At 47.2% G+C, this 17,077-nt stretch overlaps 1 protein-coding gene across 1 annotated transcript; it reads right to left on the bottom strand.

Annotated features, from left to right (window-relative positions):
• Window positions 1–11,162: 11,162 nt before the first annotated feature.
• On the bottom strand, window positions 11,163–14,202 carry LOC148995413 (uncharacterized). The gene is made up of 5 exons (XM_089128969.1): window positions 13,385–14,202; window positions 12,638–13,108; window positions 12,387–12,556; window positions 11,551–12,287; window positions 11,163–11,457 (listed from the first exon to the last, which is right to left on the bottom strand). The coding sequence occupies exons 1-4, from the start codon at window positions 14,097–14,099 to the stop codon at window positions 11,985–11,987; spliced, it is 1,659 nt and encodes a 552-aa protein (XP_088985095.1). The 5' UTR covers window positions 14,100–14,202; the 3' UTR covers window positions 11,163–11,457; window positions 11,551–11,984.
• Window positions 14,203–17,077: the final 2,875 nt, after the last annotated feature.

Here is a 17,077-nt window from a genome sequence, read left to right on the forward strand (position 1 = left end):
TAAGTAAAAAGAAATCGCTAGTTTATACCACTAACAAGGCTCAAAATAGCCCCACACAAACGCAGTAACATAATGAGGGTCCATACATGCAAAACGAAGCATTGTGAACTTTGTAAGTGTACAGACCGTTTAATAAGAAGATACCTTATGAAGACAGTTCACTGTCTCGAAATAAATTCACTGTCACAAAAAGTCTCGATAAGTCAAACCACGAACGCCGTTCATACAGTTCAGAAGTTCGTTGAACTTCATACAGTTCAGATCACTCAGCACGACGTTCGTGGTTTGACTTATCGAGACTAATTTTTAAGATGGCTCCTGTCTGTATACACGAAGTGAACTGTCTTCATAAAGTATCTTCTTATTAAACGGTCTGGACACTTACAAAGTTCTCAATGCTTCGTTTTGCATGTATAGAGCCACATTATGTTACTGTGTTAGTGTGGGGCTATTTTGAGCCTTGTTAGTGGTATAAACTAGCGATTTCTCTTTACTAAGTCAATGCCCCCATTACTAGCATTATACGCTTAACAGTTTTTAGAGATAAAACTCTTAACATTCGATTATCATGAAAACAAATCTCAGAGAACGGTTGATTGTTTATAATCAATATTATAATCATACAAAACATTTTACACAGATTTCAATCAAGCCATCTTTTGAATTAAGAGCGTACAATCTTTCTGATAGTAAGCACGAGGCACTCTCATTCACACACAATAGTTATATCACAATTACATGATTTATATGTGATCTAAGCATAACCACATACATATATTGTCAAAACAACAAGAAAACAGAGAATTAAATGCAGTTGCCTAATGTTGGATTGTAAGTCCGTCAGTAATTGTTCTGAAGTGAGTTTATGATTTTATGTGTGAGATCTCGGAGAGATCAAAAACTCAAAATCTTGCCAAGTAAATTTTTCTAATTTCTAGTCAAAATATCTCATCACACTTAATATTAGACAAAATCACCTAAAGAGCAAGATTTAAGCGAGATAAAGGAGCATGTTTTTCCACAGTGCATCTTGAATATATTGTTTAGAGTAACTGTCTTGAAAACATCTTGTTTTGAGTCATATCTCAGATGAAACAAGCTTTTTTGACATTTCATAAGGTTTTTAAGCTGCTGTGTTATTTGTAAAAGATCAAGATTGTCTTGTTTCAAGAAATACACTTGACTTGAATTGAGACAACAAATCTGCTTTATTGAAAACTGCAGGTTAACATGACTCACAATGCACAGTACAGCTATTTTTGTTAAATTTCCATCAAACTATGTCTATGTGATATGTAAAAAAGACAGAGGCAAAAGCTGGAATTATGTTTTCTTCTGTTCTGTTGACATAGTGCACCAGTGATGAGCGGGTCAATGTATAAACAAACCGCAACCGACCGACGTTTTCAACTACCCGCCCGCAACTCGGACCGCAAAAAAAAGTAAAAAAAATATTGTACCCGACCCGCTTCCTGACCGCATTTTTTAAAAGTAGTAAATGCTCATCGGAGCGTTATTGGGCCATAGACGTGTAACAACACAGCGTCGCAAGTAGGCCTACACATAACAAAGGCAAAGCCAGCACTTTGGTCATCATATTTCATTATTTCAGCAAATGTCTCCCACACTTTTACTCTTTCTATTTGTGTATTTGCGGAGCTTCCACTCCCCAGTCTTCACCTTTTCTCTTGCCGCCTTCATCTCAGCAGACTGTAGTGATCATAGACATGGCCGGTTTGTGAACGAATCGTTCTTTTGAACCGGTTCTTTTTAGTAAACCGGTCGAACCTACACTAAATCGAACTGAATCGTTCGAAACAGTTCGCGTCTTGCGTCAGTGCTGATCCACAAGTTAGTTACTTACTTTCAGACATGCCTGACAGTCGCCTCCGAATCGAAATAAATCAATATCCTGAATTCTATTTTACTCCAGTAACTCCAACAGTGCACTGAACCGAGACATGTTGGTGCCACTGTTGAGAGAAGTGATGAGCACGAGCAGCTGATACTGCGTACTACCGAACGCACAGGGACAGCGGTTCTCGAATCACTAGTATAGAACCGAGAACTGTTTAGACTGAGCTTGTGTGTTATCTTCGTGCCAGTTATTCAGCCAATAATGTGTAGGGCTGTATATTTCATAAAAAATTGTGTCTAGTACTAATACAAATGTTTAAGTGGCATCTTTTTTCAAACGACCCGACCGACCGCGACCCGAATATCATAAAAAACATTTTTGGATGACCCGTAACTGCGGGTAACCGCGGGTGACCGCAGGCACCCGCTCATTTCGGATCAACCCGCGCATCACTGTAGTGCACCCCACTATTCCAAAAGTAATAAGTAAAAATAAATGCTGTCATCAACGGTGTTTGTCAGTGCTTAAAAAAATTAATTGCGCCCATATACCCACACTCAAGACAAACTCAAGAATGATGTTTGATGATGTCTGTGAGACCATACTTCACTGGAATGTACTTGATATTATTGAAGTTTACATAGTAGTATGGTGTATCATCAACAAACTTTTCAGCATCCATGAAAATATTGGCTTGAGCTAGGTCGGGAACTTCTACCTCATAAGCTAAATAATGATCATTCCACCCAACTGTAGAGAGTGGTTGGCATTCAAAACAATACACTGACGCATTTAAAATATAAATGTTTTTCACAAGTGCAAACTCTCGAGTATCATTGATGATATTAGAAATAAACAAAGATTTCCACATGTATGCTTATTTCCATGTTGCATAATCCACTGTACCGAAACTATGTGTTCAACGTGCTCTATTTCTAAGAAGTCTTTAATCTTTCCCTCTACATAGTAGACATTTTTCACCTCAGAGGCTGGGCCCATCTCAACTTCACTTGAACAAATTGAATGTTTCTCTTGCACATTCTGACTACATTCATAAAGTTGTTTGGGCTTCACAAGAGACGTACAGATATTTTTAAAACTACTTTTCAAAGCCCACTGCTTAAAAAAGCAATGCTTTGATTCAAAGTGCATACACATATGCCTAACTGTAGGACCAAGTGCCTTAATCTGAGAAGGAAGATGCAGCAAGTAATGCTGTTTAGGGATAATATTTGCATCTGGAAACAGTTGTTTGAAATGTTTTAAATGTTGCTCCATTAAAAGCTTCAGCCTTGAAAGAGTTAAGTGAGCAATTATAGGTGAAAACAGAATTTGGACTATCTCTAGTTAGTCCAAACCATGGGTTTGCGGACAAAGGCCCATGTTAAAAAGCTGCCAATGGACGCATAATGGCCCAGGGGGATTGTAGGAGATCGTGGGATGCCCACTCTCCTATAAGCTTGGTGAGGACTGAGCCTTTCACGACTAACCTCGATTTTACCAATACGCACGGAATTCGGGCGATTCGGACGCCTCTAGTTGGCGCTAGAGTGCGAAACCCCACCACCCCCCCCCCATCCCACAGACCCACTATTTGTCCAATTGTCCACTTTGTTGGTCAGATGTTCCCGGGATACTAATTATAAGTAACTTTTCAACTACATGTCAACTAACTCTCATTAGAGTATTAGTATATTATAGTAGACTGTCAGTGGACTGTTAGGTTATGGTTAGGTGTTAGGCTTTGGGTTACTTATAGTCAGTTGAATGTCTGTTTGGGGACCAACAAAATAAAGTGTTAGCAGATATTAAGCTGACAGTCTACTAATACTCTAATGACAGTTAGTTGACATGTAGTTGAAAAGTTACTTATAGTTAGTAGCAGGGGCGTAGCAATCATTTCAAAAGTGAGGGGGACAGAATGTCAAGCATTATACCTTTTTTTACAATTGCATACTGCATTTATATTGAATGGTAACACTTTACAATAAGGTTTCATTATCTATCTATCTATCTATCTATCTATCTATCTATCTATCTATCTATCTATCTATCTATCTATCTATCTATCTATCTATCTATCTATCTATCTGTTTTACTTAACCAAAACTGTCTTTCATATTGAAAACATTCAAACTTCATGCTTTTAAAACTTCTTCAAACTCTCTGGTAGGCTTTTTAAAGAAAACTTTGTCTACAAACTTTTTTAATCAAATTGTAAAGTGTTACCTTATTATATGGTAAACATCATGTACACATGTTACAAGTACAACACTGCATGATTCAAGCTTTTTTTAAAAGCCAAGCCAGTCTATTACTTTTCACCTGTGAACTTTCTTTTTTTTTTTTGAGTGTCATCCTCTTTCTGGCCTGACAACCCTACGCTCCCTGTTTCTTGATCAATCTTGACAACACAGAAGAAGAAAAAAAACATTAAATTAGTGCAATAATATTATTGAACCCTATAAATTAAGACCTAAATCAGAACATTAATACATACAATTGCATACTGCATTTATATTGAATGGTAACACTTTACAATAAGGTTTCATTAGTTATCTATCTATCTATCTATCTATCTATCTATCTATCTATCTATCTATCTATCTGTCTGTCTGTCTGTCTGTCTGTCTGTCTGTCTTAACCAAAACTGTCATTCATATTGTAAATATTCAAACTTCATGCTTTTAAAACTTCTTCAAACTTTCTGGTTAGGCTTTTTAAAGAAAACGTTTAATCTAATTGTAAAGTGTTACCTTATTATATGGTAAACATCATGTACACATGTTACAAGTCAAGTGCAACGCTGCATGATTCAAGCAAATAAGTTAGATAATGGCAGAAAATTAGGCAAAGTTATTCATCAATGACAATGAGCAACAAAATTCGGATACCACATTACAACTTACAGTTCTTGACTTTTTTGCGAAAAAAGTGTGAAGTGTTTTTTGCCGTTTTGAATTCCTTTCGACCCTCGACGATGGATTCAGTGCGGGTGCGAGCACGGGCGTGTGGTGATGCACGAGCGCGAGTGACTGATTACCATGGCAACGTGAAAGTCACGTGTAGATACAGTAGATAGACGATCTTTTCTCTTTGAATTTTAAATCTGTATCTATAAATACACATTGGCTCGCGAAAACCTCAACATGTCGTGAACACTTCCCCTATGAAAAAGTGCGGGGGACAAATTTACATTTTATAAAATGTGGGGGGGACACGTCCCCCGCGTCCCCCGCGTAATCTACGCCCTTGGTTAGTAGAATGTCTAAAGTGGACTATCGAAATAAAGTGTTACCGAATGTATTCGCCATAGTGGGTTCGTGGACAGTGGAATTATGGGATGGCGCTTGGTTCTACGGACTCAGGGGCCCCAGCTGACTGCAGATACATGGTTTTCATCCAAATATTTCGAAAGCTAAGCTTAAAACCACGTGTCCAAAAACCCACTATTTGTCCAATAACCCACTATTTTTCAAATGTACTAAATGTACTTAGGTCGGCCTGTCCTGCAAAAAAAGAGAAAGACAAAGAGTCAGCAAACCCCACACCCACTCAAACTTAAACAGACCCACCAAAAGATGTACTTACTGAGTGGGATGCGTCCTCTTTTGGATTCTTCTGGCCCTTGAGTGCACATGTGCGCACTCAGGGGGCTGCCCTGATTGCAGTAATATAGTTTTCATCATGAAAAAATATGTTAAAAAAATTGTTAAAAAAAATGTTCCTGTGGCTGAGCCGGTGTCGTCCGTTGAACGTTAACACTAAGATGAACAAAAAGATGAACTCCATTGTCACCCGAATCCACTGCCAAAAACACATCATCCACCCGCCCCAATAATGTTTAAGTATCCGCACCCGATGGTCAAATGTCAGTTATTCTGTGTTACGCGTGATTCTAAATGGATGATTGTCTTCAACAGCCGACTCTGTGATGGTTAATGCGCACATCTCTAGGTTACATATCCTCGCATATCCTCATGGAGACATTCCAGGTTACGGTGGTCGGTAATGACTGTGAACGGATGTTGAGCTCCCTCCAGCCAGTGCCTCCACTCCTCCAGGGCGAGCTTGATCGCTAGCAGCTCCCGGTTGCCGAAGTCGTAGTTCTGCTCCGCCGGGGACAGTTTCTTGGAGTAGAAGGCGCATGGATGGAGTCGAGGTGGGTTCCCCTGCCGCTGGGAAAGATCCGCTCCTACCCCGGTGATGGACGCATCAATTTCGACAAGGAAGGGCACGGCAGGATCAGGAAGGGATAGGGTAGGAGCAGTACTGAAAGCACTCTTCAAATCCTTGAAGGCTTGAGTGACGTTGGTGTTCCAGGACAGAGACTTGGCCCCACTCTTGAGGAGGGAGGTGAGAGGTGAGCTGATTCGACTGAAGTTCTGGATGAAGCGGCGGTAGAAGTTAGCGAATCCGAGGAATCGTTGGAGTTCTTTCACAGAGGTGGGTTGTGGCCAGTTGATAACAGCGTCCACCTTCCTCTGGTCCATAGTGATACCTTGTGGTGTGATGTTGTAGCCCAAGAACTGGATGGTATGCCGGTGGAATTCGGACTTTTCAAGTTTCAGGTATAACTGGTGGGATCTGAGGCGTTGGAAGACGGTTTGGACGTGGCGAACATGGGAAGACAGGTCGGGTGAGTAGATGAGTATGTCATCGATGTAGATGATGACGAACTGATTAAGGAGATCTCGGAAGATTTCATTCATGAACCCTTGGAATACGGCTGGTGAGTTGGCTAGGCCGAAGGGCATCACGAGATACTCGTAGTGCCCTGCGGGTGTGATGAAGGCTGTCGCCCTCCCGGATTCGAATGAGATTGTAGGCGCTGCGAAGGTCTAGTTTGGTGTAGATCTTGGCTCCTCGAAGTTGTTCCAGGGCTGATGGGACCAGAGGAAGGGGATAACGAAACTTGATGGTGGACTGGTTGAGGGTGCGGTAATCGATGCAGGGGCGCAAGCTCCGTCCTTTTTTCCCACAAAGAAGAAGCTGGAAGCGGCAGGGGACGTGGAAGGTCTAATATATCCTTGATCCAGCGCTTCTTGGATGTACTCCTCCATGGCCTTCTGCTCGGGGATGGACAGAGGATAGATCTTAACTCGCGGTAACACCGCCCCAGGCAGCAGGTCGATCGCACAGTCCCATGGCCGATGTGGTGGTAGGATGGTTGCCCGTTGTTTATCGAAGACATCCTGGAATGCCAGGTAGGGAGCGGGGATATGTGGTTGGAGTGATACGGGGGGGGGCTTTCTACAGAGGTGGTGGCAACAGATACTTTCATGACCGGAGTGGAAGACGGTGGAGCGGGCTTCGTAATGCTGGGTAGACAGTGGTGGTAACATCCTTTACCCCACTGCAGGATCTCCCCCGTGGACCACTGAACGATGGGTGAGTGTTCCTCTAACCAGGGGCGTCCCAGGATGACCTCTGCAGTGGAGCCCTCCAGCACCAGGGACGAAACTACTTCCTTGTGAAGCCAGCCAATCTCCAACCCCAAGTCTGGGCTGCGGTGTCCGATCCGCCCACGACCGAGGGGTTTTCCCAGAATGGACTGGAAGTGGAGGATGTGCGGGGTGGTTCTTGGGCGGATATTGAGCCGGTGGAGTGTGGATGAGGCGATGAAATTACCAGCTGACCCTGAATCGATCAACGCTTGAACTGGAAGAGAACGGTTTCAATAAGTGATAGTGGCAGAGGTGTATTTAACTGTGGAAATGGGTTGAGGTAACTGAACTGTACTCACAGTGGATCGGGGTGGACGGATTGGACAGGTAGATAAAAGGTGTCCCGCGGTGCCGCAATACAGACAGAGCCCGTTGGTGATGCGGCGATATCTCTCGGAGAGCGGGAGACGGGTGGTTCCTATTTCCATAGGTTCGGGTGCTGGAGGGCTGTGAGATGTTACAGGACGAGGCGGAGGGTATGCAGGGCTATCTAGCTGGCAGGCAGTGCGGTGTTGGTCAATTCGGATGGATCGTTGGATGACGCTTTCGATGCCAACGGTGTCGTCATAAATGGCCAATTGCAGTCGTATATTAGGATTGAGCCCGTGCCGATAGGCGGTGATGAGAGCGGACTCGTTCCATCCCAAGGTGGCGGCGAGTGTCCTGAACTGTAAAGCATATGCTGAAACTGATGATTTCCCTTGCCTTAGCCGATAAAGTTGATCTTGCACGGAGATGGCGTGCGCTGACTGAGAGAAGACCTTGATGAAATGATTGGAAAAAGCAGAGAAAGTGTGAGTCACGGGGCCGCGATCTTTCCACAGGGCGTGTGCCCAGTTCAGTGCTCGACCATGGAGCAGTGAGATAAAGAAAGCCACCTTGGAACGCTCGGTGGGGAACGAGGAAGGATTCATTTCCATGAAGAGCTCGCACTGCAATAGAAAGCCACTGCAACCCCCCTCCTCGCCTGCGAAGGGCGCTGGTTGGGCCATGGGACATACAGAGGCAGACGTGGAAGGAGTGGATGAGGTGGCTGTAGCGAGCGTCGATGAGCTGGTCCGGGGTACGGCGGGTGGTGGGGGCGGATTCGCCGCGGAAGTAGTGCTGGGTGGAGGTTGAAGCATATTGTTGGTCTGATCTTCTGTCACGAACCAGAAGGACACAGACGGGTAAGTTTTCACAGGGTTTATTGAAACAGACAGTCAATAATCACAGGTGGGTGAGTAAAGCAGTAGCGGATAACTCAATGGAAGCGGGATAATCTGACGAGGAATCTCTTATCTCTAGCTAGTCCAAAACTTTGAAAAAGGTACGTTCCACCAGCGGGGAGTCCCCCGACGGACGGCGGTCTGCGGACGAGCACGCCGGCCCCCCGAAATTTTTGGGGGTCCGGCCGACGGCGCCCCCGGGCCTTGCCCGGCGCGGGGGGGCGCGCGGGCGGGCGGGGCGGGCCCCGAGCCCCCCGGGGGGCCGACGGGAGCGGCCCGAAGTTCGGGGGGCGCGGGGGCAGTTCCGCCTCGACCCCCACGGGGGAGCCGTCCACGGAACGTCCCGCGAACCCACTAAACGTCCGACCGGCCACCGCTCCCACAGGGGGTCCGGCGACCCGCCCCCGGACCCCCGGCCACGCCCCCGTCCCGCGGACCCACTAAATCGGGCGAACGTCTCGGAAACGCCCCCCGCCCGCCCCCGGCCACGCCCCCATCCCGCGGACCCACTATTCGTCCAATAACCCACTAAATCGGGCAAACGTCTCGGGAACGCCCCCCGCCTACCCCCGGGCCACGCCCCCGTCCCACGGACCCACTATTCGTCCAATAACCCACTATATTTACCAAACGTCCCGGGACCGCCGCCGGGCCACGCCCCCGTCCCACGGACCCACTATTCGTCCAATAACCCGCTATTTTTATTTTTTTTCACACATTCCGCCCGACGCGCCGCGATCGGACGCGGACCCGCCGCCGATCCGTCGGGTGGGGATTCGGGCCGGGTTTTCGATAGACGTTTCGATCGGAGTTCCGGTCGTGACGAAAACCACTCGTCTGCGCTCGGCCGGGGCCCCCGAGTCCGTAGCACCGAGCGCCGTCCCATAATTCCACTGTCCACGAACCCACTATGTGTCCAATAACCCGCTATTTTCAAATGTACTAACCCCAGCCTCCATGCAATAAGCTGCAAATGGACAGAATCCCACCTGCAACCTATCCCACTGTCCAATAACCCACTATTTGTCCAATAACCCACTATTTTTCAAATGTACTAACCTCAGCCTCCATGCAATAAGCTGCAAATGGACAGAATCCCACTTGCAATCTATCCCACTGTCCAATAACCGACTATTTGTCCAATAACCAACTGTCCAAGAACCCACTATTTGTCCAATAACCCACTATTTTCAAATGTACTAACCCCAGCCTCCATGCAATAAGCTGCAAATGGACAGAATCCCACCTGCAACCTATCCCACTGTCCAATAACCCACTATTTGTCCAATAACCCACTATTTTTCAAATGTACTAACCTCAGCCTCCATGCAATAAGCTGCAAATGGACAGAATCCCACTTGCAATCTATCCCACTGTCCAATAACCCACTATTTGTCCAATAACCAACTGTCCAAGAACCCACTATTTGTCCAATAACCCACTGTTTTCAAATGTACTAACCCCAGCCCCCATGCAATAAGCTGCAAATGGACAGAATCCCACCTGCAATTTATCCCACTGTCCAATAACCCACTATTTGTCCAATAACCCACTATTTTTCAAATGTACTAACCTCTGCCTCCATGCAATAAGCTGCAAATGGACAGAATCCCACCTGCAATCTATCCCACTGTCCAATAACCCACTATTTGTCCAATAACCCACTATTTTTCAAATGTACTAACCTCTGCCTCCATGCAATAAGCTGCAAATGGACAGAATCCCACTTGCAATATATCCCACTGTCCAATAACCCACTATTTGTCCAATAACCAACTGTCCAAGAACCCACTATTTGTCCAATAACCCACTATTTTCAAATGTACTAACCCCAGCCTCCATGCAATAAGCTGCAAATGGACAGAATCCCACCGGCAATCTATCCCACTGTCCAATAACCCACTATTTGTCCAATAACCAACTGTCTAAGAACCCACTTTTTGTCCAATAACCCACTATTTTCAAATGTACTAACCCCTGCCTCCATGCAATAAGCTGCAAATGGACAGAATCCCACCTGCAATCTATCCCACTGTCCAATAACCCACTATTTGTCCAATAACCCACTATTTTTCAAATGTACTAACCCCAGCCTCCATGCAATAAGCTGCAAATGGACAGAATCCCACCTGCAACCTATCACACTGTCCAATAACCCACTATTTGTCCAATAACCCACTATTTTTCAAATGTACTAACCTCAGCCTCCATGCAATAAGCTGCAAATGGACAGAATCCCACTTGCAATCTATCCCACTGTCCAATAACCCACTATTTGTCCAATAACCAACTGTCCAAGAACCCACTATTTGTCCAATAACCCACTATTTTCAAATGTACTAACCCCAGCCTCCATGCAATAAGCTGCAAATGGACAGAATCCCACCTGCAACCTATCCCACTGTCCAATAACCCACTATTTGTCCAATAACCCACTATTTTTCAAATGTACTAACCTCAGCCTCCATGCAATAAGCTGCAAATGGACAGAATCCCACTTGCAACCTATCCCACTGTCCAAGAACCTACTATTTGTCCAATAACCCACTGTGCCCCTTTTCAACCTTCCGACCCCCGAACGAGTCCACCAATTAGCATCCCAAAACTGTTCAAACATTTGTTAGAACAAGAACCCAAACTCACAAGTAAAACTTTTAAAACATTTATTGAACACAAAACATTTATTACAAAACAACTGAACTGATTATAAATGAACACAAACTGATTAGAAAAAAACTGATTAAAGAACTGATTTAAACAAAAAAACAGATTAAAATTGAACAACATTTTTTATTTAAAAAGTAAATTTGGTCGGCTTCCTTGTCCTCTTTTTGGCCCTCAGGATCGCCGTCCTAATCATCTTCTGGGCCACTTTGTGTGGAGACTTCATAGGAGACAGGCGGACCACAGGACGCCGTCTTCTTTTCGCCGGGCTGGACTGGCCCTGCAAAGAGCGAGAAGGGAAAGAAGAATGAGCAAACACTCCAAACACTCGTCAGACAAACATTTAAACAGACCCGCCAAAAGTCAGACTTACGGAAGTGGACGGTTTCTCCTTGTCCTGCTCCTGCTCCTGGTCCTGCTCCTGCTCCTGGTCCTGCTCCTGCTCCTGGTCCTGCTCCTGCTCCTCATCTTTCTCCTGCTCCTGGTCCGTGTCCTGGTCCGGGGGGCTGGCGGAGGGGGCCGGTCTCTTCCGCTGCTTCCCGGACGCCTTGCGACGGGAGGAGGAGGAGGTGGTGGTGGTGGTGGTGGGGCTCTCTGGGGTCCCCGGGGGGGCATCCTCACCCTCCACGGCTGCCTGGAACAACGCCCGCTGTTCCAGGGCCTGCTTGGCATCAAGGTTTAACGCATAAAACTTGTCAGCCGTGGAGGTGTCGTGGCACATGAACCGTGCCACTTTGTGCCGGTCCCCGGGGCTGATGGTGTTCTTGGCCTGTTCAGAGAGAAAAGCACAGTTGGAAACAAACACCCTTACGTCACGAGTTCACAAGGCAGAAAAGCACGGGCTGAAAAACTCATGTGGGTTGCGATGGAGGTCCTGACATCCGTGAATGTCGGAGTTCCCGGCAGTTCAAGCCCAGCCCATGCCTCCTGAAAATACTGGTTCAGGTTCTTGCACGGGCTGGGCTTGGAGGTAAAAAAGAAGAAATGGGCGTCGGCACCGCCCACTAGCTCCTTCCTCATGGCCAGGAACTCCGCCATCCACTGATATTCGTTCTCCGTCACTGCCAGCTGAGCGGCCCCGAAGGCCTGGTTCGTCTTGTGGGTTGAGATCTGTGGAAACAGCAACAAACGAGCGGCGTAAGAGAAGGACAGAGAGAGAGAGAGAGAGAGAGAGAGAGAGAGAGAGAGAACATTTAACGTTCAACTCACATTAATCACATAGCACCCGTCCATGGTGGCCTGTTGCGCTGCCTCCACCTCCGCAATGGTCATGTTCTGGAACACCCCACCGCGATGCCCGTAGATGCAGGCCAGGTAAGCAGTGAGGTGCCCATAAAATGACCACTGGTCCTTCCTGTCAAGGGTCACCTTCAGACGGGCTGTTGAAAAACAACAACAAAAAATGTGTTAAACAGAGTGCTACGCAAAGGTTTAAGAGGTAAGAGGAGGCAAAAACTTACCAAGGATTTCAGGAATGGCGGCCCTGGCGGAGGCAACGCACTGGCGGAGAGCGGCCTTGGGGATCAAGTGGCCCTCCTTGGCCTGTTTAACCCCCACCTCGTGGACCACCACTCTCCGCCGAACCGAGCGGATCAGGCTTTTGATCTCCCGGTTGAGGCCGACCATGACGGTGCTGGAGAGGCGGCAGGTGGGCGGCGGGGTCTCAGAGATGTACAGCAAGAACTGCGACACGTTCTTAAGGTACATCTGAATGGTCGGCTCCGCGATCTTGGCCTGGATCAGGGACTGGTGCCAAGACCGCATCCTCGCCGTCTGGTTGAGGAACCCAAAGCTGGCCAGGTCGGTGTGCCCCGCCGCCATGAATGCAATGAAGTTCCTGATGCGGAAGATCTTCGAACCCACGTTGTTAACCAGCCTGGGAGTGGGGTCGGCGCCCTGTTGATGCCCCCGGAATTCCTCCAGCAGGACGTCTGTAAAAAGAGAGACGCAACACACGACAACATACAGGGTCAGAACAAAAACACGGGGGTCAGAAAACACTGTCCGCAGAGGGAGAAGCCACAAAGCAATAATAACGATAATACGTTTACTTAAAAACAAAAAAAAAACATTTAAAAGTTGCTTTCTCAAAGCGCTTTACAGACAAAATTAACAACAGAAAAGCTACACACTTTAAACGAACAATTAAGCGAGTTAAACAAATCATCAGGTAAAAGCAATCCTAAAATAAAATAAATAGTACTCACTCAGAGCTGGCACGTGGTCGGGGAAGGGATGCCTCTCCTGCTGCGTAGACGGCTGGGCAGGGGAGAGAGGCTGGGGGACCTCGTCGTCCGGCTCCTCCGAAGGCCCGGCCTCTCCTTCCTCCTCCTCGTCGTCCCCGCCGCCGTCTCCCTTCCTGAGAGCGGACAGGAGCCTCCCCGTCACCCTCGCTAACTGGGAAGAGGGGGTTGACCTCGACCTCCTCCTCAGTCGCTTGTAGCGGCGGGTGACCTCCTGTAGCGCCTTGCTCAGGGTTTCCACCTGGCGGTGCAGGTCCAGGCAGGCTGGGTTGGCGCAGGGCGGAGTAGGGGCGTCCGCCACCTCCTCCTCATCCTCCTCCTCCTCCACAGGCCCCGAGACGTCCTCCTGGTCCAGGGTCGAGGCCAGCGGCACTTCGTGGTTACTCGCCCTCAGGTTGGCCAGGTCAGCAAGGATCTTCCTCCGCTTGATGGATGCCAAAGTCTTCCTCCGAGTCGAGGGCGTCAGCTCGCTGTGGCACTTCAGGTGGCGGTCCATCCGGGCGGTGGTCTTGCCGCAGGCGGGCACCGGGCAAGTGCCCTTCCGGACGTCCACCCTCCCGGAAGAAAGTGCCAGCAGCAGTCTCCTCTCCTCCTTGTTCCTCACGAGGTGGGTGTTGGTCAGGTGCTGGCTCAGCTGGTGGTAGGGTCGGAAGCAGATCGGGCAGTCTTCAATCGCCATCTCGAGTTCTTGCTGTAAAGACAGACCCGTGCAGGGCTCTTTTATACTCTTTCGGAGGACACTTTCAACTAAGATGGACTGTCCAAAGTGGACTGGGAGCGGCCGTCCAATCGGCAGGGGGTTTAGGCCACTTTCAACTGAAAGGACCGGCCGACGTGGACCGGGGGCGGTGTTAGGGGTTTTCCGGGCCACTTTCAACAGCGAGGACTGTCCAAAAGTCAGCAGGGAGTGTTTAGGCCACTTTCAACTGAGAGGACTGTCCAGAGTGGACTGGTGTTTTCTTTTGAGGCTAATAATGCATCATTTATGACTGTAATGTACATCAATGTGTGGATTTTAATTAAAATACAGTGATCAAAACTAGTGTGATGTTCAATAAAGTGTGCTTAGTACAGTATCTAGGTGAAAACAGTCACCATTCACATTTTACAGTCACCATCCATAATCAATGGAGGGGAAAAGGACGTTTTTTCTCGGGAGCCGCTTTCTCCACGTTCCAGGCACTTTAATATATTTGCAGTGGAGGACAAGGCCTCTCCAACGAGCCCACCCATGATGTCCAACTCGCCGGGGTCACCGAGATACGGGCGATTTAGTCCCGAGATTCGGCGGCCGCCATTTTGGATTGCTGACGCCATTTTAGAACGCGCCCGACGGTTTTCGGCTCATATCTCCGCGAAAACGCGGCCAAACGGGACGATTCTTTTACCATTCTCTTCTGCTCAAATAGACGCTTCCAAAGAGCCCACCCACGGCTGGATGCGTTGAGTTTTAGAGCACGGAAATTCACGTTTTATGCTCTAGCTCCGGCCCCTGGGGGCCCACGGGGCCGTGGGTGGTCTCCCCGGAAAGGTCTGAAAAGGTTCTAAACGAGATTCAAATTTGGTGTCCCTAGAAGCAAGTGGGGCTTAATAAACAAGTTATACGTTGCTGCTCCTTTGAGCCGAGATCTGGACATCCCACGTAGCATTTATGCCATTATAAAAATAGGGGGTTCGTGGACGGTGAAATTTCGGGACGGCGCTTGGTGCCACAGACTCGGGGGGGCCCTCTGAGTGCAGTAAAACAGTTTTTATCATGATAAAAAAAACTTTAATTAAAATGTCCATTAATATAGTGGGTTATTGGACGTATAGGGGGTTCACGGACAGTGGAATCATGGGATGGCGCTTGGTGCTATGGACACCGCGGGGCCTGCCGAGTGCAGTAAAATAGTTTTCATCATGGCAGGACCTTTAATTGCAAAATGTCTGTCAAAAAAACAGTCTGAAAAGTGTGAATGCGGACTGGAGTTTTTATTTTTTATTTTTTTCATCAAACCACCTCTACTGACACAGACAGACATAGATGGAGTGGTTTTAAGTATTACAATAATTATTGTAAGCTCTGTTTGTACACATTTGTCAGGACTGAAGATTGTTTATCAGTCGTCGTGACAATAATGGAGGGTGCTGATTGGTTAGAGGGCGTGGGAAGTGTCATTTTCACTAAAATAATCCCATTTGCTGGTAGTCTGATGCACGGTGAGTCTCTCTAACCTGCTCTCTGATATTTTAGCTTATGCACTGGTGAATTATTTTAAATTGTACTTTAAAGTGCTTTGTGCCATGATATTGTACCATACACGAAGTCCCGTGTTGTGCTTTGTAACATGTGTATTACTGTTTAGATTATTTTTGGGCCTAAATTGATCAGTCCAGGGAAGTTATTTAATGCCAAGTTCCCATGAAGGACTGTAAATTTGATTGATTGAATTGTGATTTAATGATTTAATGACCCATTTAATGATAGGGTTAACCTTTGGGCCTAAATTGATCAGTCCAGGGAAGTTATTTAATGTCAAGTTCCCCCAAAGGCCTGTCATTTTTATTGCTTGAATTGTCTTTAATGATTTTAACTGATTAAAGTGTGTGGGGTTTTTTTTTTTCATCCTTTAAAGATGCGAAAAGTTTAAGAGAGGGTAAGTTGACATGTTGGCCGTGGCAAAATGTTACAAATTGTTTGTTACACATCAGTTTTGTGTCATAAGCTGTGTGTGTGTGTGTGTGTGTGTGTGCGTGTTTATGTCCCTGTAAATCATTTCTTTCAAGTGGACTTAAATAAATAGTTAAAATGTGTGTGTGTGTGTTTTGACTTTTTTGGCACATTTTTTCTCACAGATGTTCAATGCCACATGTGCCCAGCTCGGATGGCATATATTAGCCAGCACCTGAGGGGCGTCCACGCCATGCTCAACTTCGAGCAGAGGGGCATAATGGTTAAATATGCCCGCCGCAGAGTAAAGCTGATGGATTTGGCTTGTTTGCTCTGCGGCAAGGTCGTCAGGTACCCGGAGAAACATCTCCTCAAGGGTCACCGGGACCTGACGGTAAGTCTGCGTTAAAATTGACCCCGTGTTTTAAATCGGTGTGTGATACGGCTGTATGTTTGTCGTTGGTATAATGAGTGCCATCGTCTGTTTTTCTACATTTCAGACCAGCTCGAGGTTGAGAGTGGTGAGGGCGTTGGAGAAGTCGGTGACCGTGGGGAAGCTTCAGGCGCTGCGGCTGAGCAACCCAGCCGTCCCCATGGTCCCCGACTTCTCCCAGGCCGATGGCTCCCCGGGCGAGGCCCGGTCCCCGGCTGAGGCCCGGTCCAGGTCCCCGGCCGAGGCTCGGTCCCTGGAGCCGGCGCTGCCTCAGGTGCCGCCACCCGAGTCTGGGCACAACGAGGACATGCAGGAGCTACTCGGTATGGATCCGCCGATCGTCACAATCCTGATATCGGTGATCATCGATGATTGTTAATGATTGTTGATGACTAAAACAGACGGTTTGTCTTTCAGATGAGCTCTTTTCTGACGTGAATCCTGTGCCAGCGCTGTGGACCCCCGACGACCTGGAGGCCACCACCACAGGTATGAATCCCCCGTGTCATCACGGTTCTGATAGCGCTGCACATAATACACGAGTGGTCCACTAAGTCGACGCTTTGTTTTT

This window comes from Pimephales promelas, chromosome 3, assembly GCF_988280905.1.
Source record: "Pimephales promelas chromosome 3, fPimPro1.hap1.1, whole genome shotgun sequence".
Lineage (NCBI taxonomy): Eukaryota > Metazoa > Chordata > Actinopteri > Cypriniformes > Leuciscidae > Pimephales > Pimephales promelas.